The sequence below is a fragment of the Equus quagga genome, chromosome 12 (assembly GCF_021613505.1).
Source record: "Equus quagga isolate Etosha38 chromosome 12, UCLA_HA_Equagga_1.0, whole genome shotgun sequence".
NCBI classification, from domain to species: Eukaryota; Metazoa; Chordata; class Mammalia; order Perissodactyla; family Equidae; genus Equus; species Equus quagga.
In genome coordinates, this window is record NC_060278.1 from 38,494,258 (window position 1) to 38,506,983 (window position 12,726).

Consider the following 12,726-nt stretch of genomic DNA (forward strand, 5'->3'; position numbering starts at 1 on the left):
TATTACGTTTTACAACAGCATGTTAATGTACAATTCCTCAAAGTTTAACAAACCCCCCCCCCAAAACAGTGAATTGATAACTTAAAAAATACAAACATAATTTTTCAATTGTTAAAAATTATAATCTTGGGGCCAGCCTGATGGCACAGTGGTTAAGTTTGTGCACTCTGCTTTGGCAGCCTGGGGTTTGCAGTTTCTGATCCCACGCGTGGACCTACACACCGCTCACCAAGCCATGCTGTAGAGGTGGTCCCACATACAAAATAGAGGAAGAATGGCACAGATATTAGCTCAAGGGACAATCTTCCTCACCAAAAAAAGAAATCATAATCTTACCTTCTGCTATCCACCTTGTGATACATCCTGTCAAAAGTCCCAGGGAACTTGTGTGGATTGCTGCTGACAATATAGCTTCTAACTGTTCCTCCTGAACCATGCATTTAAAAAAAGGAAAAAGAAGAAAGGGAAAGAAATGAAACAGAAAAAGGATATGTGATCAGACTCAGGGAGTAAGTTCTAGTTCAGAACACAAAATTTTTAAGCTTTAAAATCATTATGACTCACTAGGATGGCTATAAACAGAAAGACAATAACGAGCACTGGTGATGACGTGGAAAAATTGGAATCCTCATATATGCTGGCGGAAATGTAAAATGGTAAAGTCACTTTGGAAAACAGTCTGGTACTTCCTCAAAATCTTAAATATAGTGTTACCATATGACCTGCAATTCCACACATAGGTACACACACCCAAGAGAAATGAAAATACATGTCCACACAAAAACTATACATGAAGCAGCATTATTCATAATAGCCAAAAAAAGGGGAAGCAAATGCCCATCAACTGAAGAACAGATAAATAAAATGTGGTATACTCATACAGTGGAATATCATACAACCATAAGATGAGATAAAATACTGATACATGGTACAACACGAATGAACCTGGAAAACACACTAAGTCAAAGAGGCCAATCACAAAAGATTATATACTATTGATTCCATTTATATGAAATGTCTAGAAGAAGTAAATCTATGAAGAAAGCAAGCAGATTAGTGGTTACCAAAGGCTGGGGGAGAGAGGGGAGGGAAAGGGAGAGACTGCTAATGGGTATGGGTCTTGTTGGGAGGTGATAAAAAATGTTCTAAAACTGAATGTGGTGACAGTCACACAACTCCATTAACATACTAAAAACCATTCAATCATACACTTTAATTATGTGAATTGTATGTTTTAAGAATTACATCTCAATAAAGCTGTTATTTAAAAAAAATCATTCTAAGTCTTAATAGAGAAATCTATGAAATTCATTTATTACAGCAGCAAAGATTTTTAAAAAAGGAATTATATGAATAAAGAGATGAGTTAAACAGGAATAAAGGTTCCCCTAAACTAAGAAAAGCAGGATTTTTCAATGGAGACTCAGTAAAGCAATTTACGTTAAAATTCGGGACAAAGCAAGAGTGTCGGTGAGTACTATTATTTTTCTATAGTTTGTAAAGGTCCTACCAAATGCTATGAGAAAATAAAGTAATAAACAAAAACGGAGGGAGAAAAAAGCCTGTATTTGTTGATGATTTCATACCTTGAAATTCCAAGCGATTCAAATTTAGTTAAGTAGATATCAAAAAGATAATACAAAAATCAACTGCATTTTTATGTACTGGCAATGACCATCTAGAAATGAATATGGGAAAAATGTTCTACTCATAAAGAGTAAAACTATAAAACAGAGATAAAAATAGAAAGAAACCAACAGGAAAATAATCATCAACTCTTACCGATAGACGTAAAACAAATCCTGAATAAATGGAAAGATACATCATTTAGACTTGGATGGGATGAATATAAAAATGTCAATTCTTACCAAAATTAATATGTAAATATAATAAAATGTCAAAAAGAATTCCAATGGGCTAACAGATAAAATCATCTTACACTAAATACAAAAGAATAAATGCCTATGAACTTCCAAAAAATTATAGAAAAAAGAGGATTGCATTACCAAATATCAAAGCAGTATATTAAAATAGCATAGAAATAGATAACCAGATTAATGGAACAAAATAAAAACCCAGAAACAGAACCCAGTATATATGGCCATAAAATCAGAAAAATGTGGTACTTCAGTAGCACAAGAACAGGATTCTCGGTCTTCTATTTTATAAATGGTGTATCACAGCTGGACTAATCTGAGAAAAAGAAAGCAGAGCCTTTATCTGATTTGATAGACAAAGATGAATTAAAGCCTTAAACGCTGAAGAAACATTTAAGTGTTAGGAAGGTTTTTTAAGCCAGAGCTATAAAATGCATTTGAGGGGCTGGCCTCGTGGCTGAGCCCTTGAGTTCGAGCACTCTGCTTCGGTGGCCCAGGGTTTCACCGGTTTCGAGTCCTGGGCACAGACACGGCACCGCTTGTCAGGCCATGCTGAGGCAGCGTCCCACATAGCACAACTAGAAGGACCCACAACTAAATACACAACTACGTAATGGGGGGCTTTGGAGAGGAAAGAGGGAAAAAAAAAACTTAAAAAAAAATGCATTTGACTATAAAAATATTAATTTGCATGTGGTAAAAGACAGTATAAAACAATCCAGAGGAAAACAATGGGAGAAATAGCTAAGATTTATGACAGAAAGGGTAGATACCTATATACTTTACAAAGAATTTCTAAAACAGAAAGACAATCCAGTAAGAGAAAAGGTAAAACCTATAACTATGTAACTAATAGAAGAATAAATCCTGATTGGCCAAAAAATATATGAAATTGCATACGTGATTATCATCCATTTCATGTATATGGAAGGATATATAAAGTGATATGTGAAAGAAAAGTATACACACCATATACACAAACTAACAAGTAATTACAAAGTGAACACTGATAAAACCATGACCCAGCTCTAGACAGAATATCTGCCAGTAAAGCCCTCTCTCTTCTCCTACCTGATCAAAAGCAAATCCCACCCACCCCTCCTATTCTCCATGGCAACCACTCTCCTGCCTCTTGAAGTAATCGTTTCCTTGCTCTTCTTTTTGTTTTACCTCTGTATGCATCACTAAAGAATATGGCTTAATTTGGCCTGTTCTAGGAATGGAGTTAAAAGAGAAAAAGATATATGAAAAAATGGTCAACAAAATGTCAATATTTATAGGCTTCCATACATTTTAGTCAATTTTCTGAATTCAAACTATTCATGTATTTTTTTATATAATTAGGAAAAAACAATATGGGTTAGATTATCAGGTTTAAAATAATCATAGAAAACATTAAATGCTGTTTTATCAACATGGTTGAATTACAGGTAATTTTTTCTTTCATTTATCTTTTTAAAATTTACATATTGTGTTAACTAAATTTGATAACGTATAATCAGAAAAAAAGTCAGTATTAAGTTCCCTAAAGTAAAACATTGAATGGAGCTCTACAGTGCTCAAGTCCTTGAGGAGGATGAGCAGTCCCCAGCCATCACCAATGTGGAGCCTCTGGCAGGGAACGCAGTCAGTTCCAATCCCTGACCCGAGGGCCCTAGGAGCAGGGCCACCAGGGCAAAACTACCTGACATCTTTTAATGAACCTAACTCAGAGCAGCATAAAGGCACTTCGAATCTCGTGGTTTTCTACTTTCTTGTTTTCTTTGGGGGAAGGAAAATGGAAGACTACTAGCTTAAAAGCATATGGTTAGAAATCAACAGCCCATAGTTAGATTACCCTGTTTTGTCAAATGTAACTCAATATTATTCTTGGGCCATTACACAGAAAGAAAAGATCTCTTCTGCACAATGTATTAACAATTCTTCTAGAACTCTCACACAGCAGACGGGCTAGAAAGTCTATATTACTCACAATGAACAAAAGAAATCTAATAAACTGCTTTAGCCTTTTTCTTAAAAAAAAAAAATTGTTACTTGTGGCTAAAGATGAAATGCCACATTACCGGGATTTATCTCCTGCCCCTCTATCATCACCAGACCTTACTAAATGACTGTAAAGAGTAAACAAATGTATACATCAACAAGGACAAAGAAAAGAGGAGAGAAGGTTCATGGGATAAGATAACAAGATTTGTGAAAAGCAGTCATGAGTAGAGGAAAGGTGACTAATTCAGCAGTGTGAAGGAAACCATGACCTGAAGGCCCCAGTGAGGGGAACGACAGATGAGAATAAGCCAGTTTGGCTCTCAGAATCCTATTAGACTAAGTTCTTGGGGAAACCAGGTTCAGAGTAAAGAGGGGGAAAAAGCTGGTCAAAGCATGGGGCTGAAAACAGTCAATGAGTTAAAATTTAGTATATGGAACGGACAGTCTCACCCTTCTCTTACCCTGCAGCAACGAACTGTGGAGGCCAGCCTGACAGACCTCTGGAAAAACTGAATGGCCCTGGAAAAAATCTGGGATTCCCCTACTGAAATGGTGCACATCCAACCTGTCAACCTAAGGTAAAAGATCCCTCTGGATGAACCCTACCCACACAAAAGAGAGCTTATAATCTGTAATCGATTCACTTTATGTGTAAACAGACAACTAAGGACCACCAAACGTTTTAAGACAGCCAGCCACCTGCATCAAAAAGAATAAAGTAATATAAAAGACTCCAGAGAAAACAGAGATAATGTAGGGAACTAAATAAAACTTTAAACATACATAGACAGGAGAAGATATAAACATAAAATAGATGAGAACACTATTTAGTTCAGAACATAATATAGATCACAACACTAAAAAAGGATGATCAAAGAATAAAAGCTCATAGAAATGTAAAATTAGGGCCAAATTGTTTTTAAAAACCTAAGAGAAAGAAAGGAGAATGACGAGGAATCTCCCAGAAAGTAGGGAGACCAAGAGGCAAAAGAGAGAAACAGTTGGACAGCCAAGATAAACTAACAGAAGATCAATTCAGGATAGTTAGCATTTGTCTAATGGGGTTCCACAAAGAACAACAACAAACTGAGGAGAAGAAACTAAAATGCTGTGAACGACAGACTAGGTAAGGTTTTTTTGTCTGTTTGTTTAAAAAGGTCACTTGGAAACTCCAAGAAAAAACGAAAGTTATGTAACAAAACATGTTAACATAGATCACTACATGACTACATAGTGAATATTTACACAGGTACAATAACACAAAAGGAGGGGGGAAGGGAAAGGAAAAAATGAAATTAAGTATTAAATTCCAACTGTACGTGTTAAAACACTAAAAGCTATATTTACATTTCATCTGATATTTAAGACTCTTTTCCAGCAATTCATTGTTATATATCTGTACCTATTTAAATAACTTAATTCAAACACTACCTGTGGAGAAAGAGTTAACAAAATATTTCCTCTTTCTCCATGGGAAAATGACCTGGGGTTGGCTTACTTTCTTGTAGCATATTTTACTAGGAAATATTGAGTTAAAATAAATGCGAATTATGAGTAGTCACCAGGCAACACTGTTTATTATAAGAATGTCCCTTAATTGGTAAAATGTATTGGGACTAGGAAAACTGTGAGTGGACTATAAATATCCACTGGGAAGTTAGGATTTTGGCTTCTGTGACTGAGCCTGACTCTTGTAACTGTCTTGTTTTGTAGGAACTTGGAATATTCACTATTAGGCCTTCACAAGATACTGGTTTCTACAAAGCAGTGGTTCTCAAAACACTGCATCAGAATTCCACCAAGGGCTTATTCCACAGTTTGCTGGGCTCCACTCTCAGAGTTTCTGATTCAGTAGCTCTAGGGTAGGAACTAAGAACTTTCAGTTTTAGGAAGTTACCAGGGAAGCTGATGCCAGGGACCACACTTTGTTGCTACAGACCATGAGAGTCACCTTAGTCAAAATGATTTCCACTCATGTGGTCTCATTCTCTTGAACCTATGCTGGAAAATGGCCCCTAGGCTGTTGTAACAACTTCTACTCATGACATGCCCGATGCAGCCATGATGTGTTTTCTGTCCTATAGTCTTCCACACAGCAAAGCGAACCTGGTGCCAAGTTATGGCCTACTGGGTCCCGAAAGTATGAATTTTAAGCCAAACCCAAAACTGGAGCTACTGATCATGCAGAATGGGCATTATACTACTTAGTCTACTTTTGCAGAAATTAATAGATTTTAATTATAACAGAAAGCTAACAGCGCAAGATCCAAAAGAAACAACACAGTTAAAAACCATCTTACCTGACTTAAACTAGAAGGCTGAATATCAATAAGTCTTGGTGACAGAAGGCCAGCCACAAGACATCGATTATAACTATCAGGAATGAGTTCATTGAGAGATGATCCTGATTTCTTTAAAAAAGTTAAGGTCTGTAACAGATTGATTAATAAGATGTAAATCAATACTCAATTCAAATAATCATATTTAAGAATAATTAATGAACTCATTACCCTACTTTACATTTAATATTTTGAACAAAACTAAAAAACAGTGAACAGGAATTGTGGATGACTACATTTTTGTACTTCTTGCAAGGAAAAGGGTTTATAGGTTCTTGAGTTAAACCAATGCTTGCTAGTTATAAATAATAACAATGATAGGGGCATTTTAGGTAACCTACATGTTTTTCTGAAAGTTAACCTTGAAAGGTCTAATAGACTTGGTGACAGATCTTAATCAACTTGACACACACACACACAAACCTTGCAGTTTATTCCTCCTGGTCTAATGTGAAAGAGATCTGATATCAAGTATAAATATGGCATTCATCCACATCTAGCTGATTATCAATTAAAAGGTCTGCCACTTTGTGTTTTCCTAGAAAACTATTTTTCAACATATAGTTATCACCCACTCTGTTCCAGGCGCTGTGCCACTGTGCTAGGTACCTTCTTTGCATTATTACATTTATTTGTAAGTTTTCTGAGAATAAAGAGGGGAATTAAGAGGATGGATAAAAAGGGATGTGATGAGGCATTGACCTACTTCATTATTATCAACTAGCTAACATCCACAGAAAGCTGCCAGAAATATCCCAATACCTCCTCTGGCAGGTTGCCATCAGTAACTGATGCAACTAGCTGCTCATCTCACAAACCTAGTAGAAGATACCATTTAAGCTGAAACAAGTTTATATGATTAACACTAAATAGAATTTAAACCCATGATCTGACTTCAGTTCAATAAGAAACACTCCAACCACACTTAGTTGTTACCTACCTCCTTCTGAAAGCCAGTACAAGTTATATGAACAACTCCTGAGTTTAACAAACAAGTAGCATCTAAAAAAGACATTAAAAAAAACCCCACTTACATATTATATTTGAGATGGCATTAACAAAACAAAATTTATCCTAACAACAGATTGCTAGGCAAGGTATCAAATTATCACGTGTAATCCATTTTAAAATAATTTTTCTAAGTTTTTCTTTCCTAATAAGATACCAAACCTTATCACAAATGCACTAAATGTGAAATAGTTAATCTTTTCTAGCAAATTCAAAATAGAGATAATTTCTTTATAAAATATGTAAGTATTAAATTTCTCAGGTATATATACTAAATTAATTTCCTAAGTTATCCATATATTAACTAACAATAATGAGATATGAACACATAATACTATATATAAACTACACACAAGTACATACTCTTACACGTTATTTTTCTCAAAAGTTAATGCTAAGGAAATACATACCAAAATTATAAGTACTTGGGTTAAAAAACTGCTCAGGAGGTGGATATGAAGGAGGAAGGCCTCGACTTAAGCTTCTCTCATGTACTAATATATCCAAGATGTAATGTGGAGAAGTCCTACTTACAACAGCGTCCAGTGACCACAAGGCAAAATAAGAGCAATTATGGAGATATTCTCCTGACCTAAAGAAAATTTCACAAAATTATTAAGTCACTAAACTGCTACACATACAAATACCAAAAAAAAAAAAGAGAAACAAAAAGAAATCATACCTTAACGAATCCGGCATTTGTGCATGATACCAACGATTTATATCAAAAAGCCCTAAATACATAGAAGGCTTTCCCTGTCCATATATGTTCACCTGCCAGGTAAAGACTGAAACACTAGTATCAGGAGACAGAGCTAAAACAAAAGAAGATAATTTTTAAAAATAGAGTAAATGATCTCACAGTAAAGTCCCCCAAACACAATTACAGCAAGATTTTCTCACAAGTTAAGAGGTTTAATTTATACTTGATTTGATTTGTCAAGACACATTTCTATCATTTATTCCTTAAGAAGAGATTCATGCACTTGTATCTTGACTGTTTTTCTATTTCAAGAAGACCTTATTAAAAAGTACTTATCAGAAAAGTTGTATCCTGGCTTGTTTTCAGTTAACACTTGGTAACCTTGAGATATTGGAAGTAAAAGTAGAAAATGATTTGAATGGATATTCTCCCAAGATGGATACATAGCTAGTACCAGAGAATATCAATACCTAAAATGGATGCCTTTAGGCATTAGAGTTCAATTCTTTAGAGGAATTCTAGTTGAGAAGAACTGATCTAGCTACATGGTAACGGGGGAAAAAAGGACAAGTACTTAGACGGTGGCTGCAATGGAAACACAGGAACAAAGTAAGAGACATCAACAGAAACAAAGAGGAAAGTAAAAGTCTGAGACACAACTAATGGGAAATATAAGAAGGAAGAAGTGAAGATGTGAGTGAGGAATAAGAAGGGAGAGTTTGCGAAGTCCTGTTTTCGACAAGGTTTGTTGGATGTGAAAACCAGGTCACAAACACAACAGGTGAGGACTAGGACAAAGGACTTCTCTGGGACGGATGAGCTAATCATGAGAAGGAATCTCAGCAAGAACACGAACACAACCAGGGCCCCAGTGAACATTCCCACAACTGAAGACACCTACCACATCATCACATTTAATCCTCACAACCATCCTCTGGCAAAAGGTATAAGTGAATTATCCCCCTCACAGATGGGGAAACAGAGGCTCAGAAATGTTAAATAATTTGTTAAAGGTCACAAGTGGTGACAGAACTGGGATCTGAATCCATGTTGGGTTCTGAAATCTACGCAATTTTTTACTATGCCAGGATGTTTACCAGGAAAAATGGATAACACTACAGGAGACAGAGAAAAAATTCAAGGCAACCAAGGCATATTTGACATATATGACTCAAAAAATACACAGATGGAAACATTCATAGACTATTCAAAGACTATTCATACTAGTCAAAACTAGAGATCACTTTCGTTTGTCTGTTTTAAGAGCTGGATTAAAATACAAGGGTCCCTCATTTCCTTAATCTATTTAATTCTTGAGTTCCACATAGCAATCTAGAGAGCAAGAAGTACCTAGTATCTCACAGAGATATGAATAAATCCCATAATTAGTATTTCAATTTTTTAACTGCCAAAAGTACAAATGCTAGAAACTAATACCTGTCATAAATCTTAAATCAAGATAAATCTTAAATCAAGCATTCACATGATAAATAATAGTACTTTTAACCAACCTTCATTCACACTGTCCTCCCTGTCACCATGAGATCGAAACTTCTCTATACTCTGGCATCCCAACAGTTTGGTATTGCTAGTTTGTCCTCTCAAAGGAAACACGCCACCTGTGAGGTCCAGTGTGTATCTTTCTTCACAGTACTCTAACCCCTGAAACATAAAATGTACACAAATCTATCTTAAAAGGATTCTAAGCAAAAAATCATTCTGAAATTAAATGTTCTCCAAATTTAAAGATTTTTCACACAATACAAAGAAAACACAAAAAAGTTAAAGAATGAAGAAAACACATCACTAAAAAGGGCTCTAAAATTTTACATAGCATAAACACAAATAAAAAGTTAAATTTAGTCTCTCAAAAATAATTACCAAAAAATCTTCTAAAGCTGTTATCAAACTTGGGAACCTTCATTCACCATTGTTTGTAGTATAACCTGGACTAACCATAAAAATTATATATACATATACTCTAGGCTAGCAAACCTATTCCTATGTTCTCACTGAAATTCCTGCTCTAGAATAGTAGTTCTTAAATTTTTTGCTCATCGATCCCTTTAAGAATATGACAAAAGCTACAAAACTTTCCCCAATAAAAAGCTTAATCATAAAAATGCCACACATAATTAAGGCACTTCATGGATTCCCTAAAACCCATCCATGCATCCACAAACAGTAGATTAAGAAAGTCTGTTCTAGAGAAAGGAATGTGAGGGTTCACCAAACATGGCTATCAGTAGTACCCCCACTATTTCCTCAAAAATTCAGCCAGAAAAATAGTCATGTTTAAGTCTAGATGCATTACCATATTCTGCAATTGCAAACGGCAAGATTGTTTATAAAGTCACCCCACAGTTTACTGCATGACATGTTACAGCAACAAAGTGGGGTTATTTTCCCCCACTTTTGGGGGAACTAATGGGGTTACCAATTAGGTCACAAGCTTGAGTCTTTTAGAGGAAAATGATGCCTACGGCAGTTAGGAGTGCTACCTTGGTAAAACAGCTAGTCTCCCGATCCCTAATCTAATACTTTTCCCATTATATTATGAATATAGTATTAACTTGGAAATAAGAATAACTTCTCAATATCTTAATATCTTAAAACAAAGACTTAAAATAGGCCAACAATGAACAAAATGGTAATATGAACCCATATTACCATTACCATTTACCTCATATAAGATTTGTCCTGATGCCAAACACTTTCTATCACCAAAGGCCAGCTGAAGCAGATGCAAACTCAAAACATCCCCTTCACTGAAAGAAAGAAAAATTAACTAAGGAGAGACACTAAATATCGTGTTCATACATTAAGCAATTCTTACTGTCCAAATAAATTTAGTTTGCATACAATATTGAATGCATGTGACAAAACTAAGGCCACTGTCAAAAATTTACTTTTTTTTTTTTCATAAAATGCAGTCCTTTCAAACAATAACTGATTTTTAATTTTTTATTGATTAACTTAAGCTGACATCATTTGTATACTTTAGTGACACTTGATGTGGCAGAGACAGTAAGTGTTTGCCCAATATTCCTTCTCCCCTTCTTCAACAGGTATGCTTAACTGGGCACACAGCTGCCTAAAATATACTACATTTGCCAGCTTCCTTTGCAGCTAGGTAGAGCAGGCCCAAGCTCTGGTCAATAAGATGTAAACAGAATTATCCCGCAGCAACTAAGAAAATCTTCCTTTGCTCCTTCTTCCTAGTCTCTTCCTCCATCTTGTTAGGCTTCTACTTAAAATGAAGATGTTGCCTTGTACCATGAGGATGAGGGCTATACACTAAGGACATAAAGCAGAGCTACCAAATCAACTCTGCACTACTCGGTACAGCATACACTAAGTATTAACAGCACAGACTTCAAAGCCCATTGTTTGAATCTGAATTCTTATTCTTACTAGCAGATCTTTCTTAAAACATTTCTTTTACTTGGCTTCCAGGACACCACAGTCTCCTTATGTTCCTCATTCTACACTATCCTTAGTCTTCTGTTGGCTGTTCTGCTCTCTTGTTCTCAATCTCCAATGATCTCTAAGTACAGAAGGGTTCTAAGGCTCAGTTCCCAGCTCTCTTTCCTTTAGCTATTCTCATTCACTCTGGGGCCAGTGGTTCTCAATCTTGGTTGTTTATTATTAGACTCACCAGAGGAGCTTTGAAAAAATACCAATGCTTAGGGCCTACCGCCAGAAATTGATTTAATTGGTCTGGGGTAGCCAGAACAAATTCAAATAACTTTTCCTGGCCTACGTGGCTCTATACAAACTCATTCTACTTTTCTGGACTTATCTATGACTACTCTGCACTCTCCCCTTACTGGCCTTTTTGCTTTTCCTTGAGACATTTTACTGAGGCCTTTGCACTCCTTCCGTCAGATCTTCCCATGGCCCTCCCCACACCTGCCTCGACCAAACTTCACTCAAATCTCCCTAACTAAACTATCTAAAATAGCAGTCCCCTACTCCGCCATGCTCTATTATCTCCTTTCCCAGCTTTATTTGTCTGCACTTAACATCACTACCTGAAATTGTATTAAATGTATGTACTAGTATATTTATTTACTATCTGTCTTCCTCACTGAAATATACAATCTAGCAGAATACAAACTTGTCTTATGAATTGCTATACTCTCTGGAACAACTACTAGCACACAGTAGATGCTCAGTAATTATGTTAAATGAGTACATGGACATGAAGCAAAGACAGCCTCTAAGAGACCAAATATTAAACAAGATAAACTGCATATAACCAACATTAAAGGGGTGCCAGTCAGTTTTTCATTCACTTTCCATATTACAAAACAAAATGTGACTTTTATTATAACTGATGAGCACTATGGCAACAAATTAAGATGTATCTCCATGTAATTTTGTGGGGGCATACTTACTCTACAGTGATTCTTTTCTTCCTCTTTTGTTCAAATGTCACTGATGGGGGGGAAGACGACACCACCTATCTTTCTGATTTAGACCTACAATCTAAATTTTGCATTATTTTAATCTACCTATAACACCAATAAGGTGCTAGGAGATTCAATGACCAGGGGGATTACACACCTTTGTAAAATAAAAGATTAGTCTAAGAATGATTTAAAGCAGGGTTCTCGACCTGGGGTCCAAGGTTAGACATAGGGCAGTCTGTGAGCTCCTGTAAACTGTATACAAGACTATTTCCATTGTTTATATATGTGTACATGTATTGTCTGTGTATATACACATTGTCTATATTGTGTATATAAATTATATATGTGTACATGTATTGTCTGTGTATATACACATTGTCTGTATATGTGTATATATA

At 35.7% G+C, this 12,726-nt stretch overlaps 1 protein-coding gene across 1 annotated transcript in view; it reads right to left on the reverse strand.

Moving 5' to 3' along the window:
* AHCTF1 (AT-hook containing transcription factor 1) overlaps nt 1-12,726 on the reverse strand; it is an 87,133-nt gene that overhangs the window by 43,678 nt on the left and 30,729 nt on the right. Inside the window, exons 7-13 of the mRNA XM_046678290.1 lie at nt 10,597-10,681; nt 9,425-9,575; nt 7,893-8,025; nt 7,621-7,802; nt 7,143-7,204; nt 6,164-6,292; nt 337-427 (exon numbers count right to left, since the gene is read on the reverse strand). Of these exons, the coding sequence (XP_046534246.1) occupies nt 337-427; nt 6,164-6,292; nt 7,143-7,204; nt 7,621-7,802; nt 7,893-8,025; nt 9,425-9,575; nt 10,597-10,681 (833 nt within the window). The remainder of the gene's footprint in view (nt 1-336; nt 428-6,163; nt 6,293-7,142; nt 7,205-7,620; nt 7,803-7,892; nt 8,026-9,424; nt 9,576-10,596; nt 10,682-12,726) is intronic.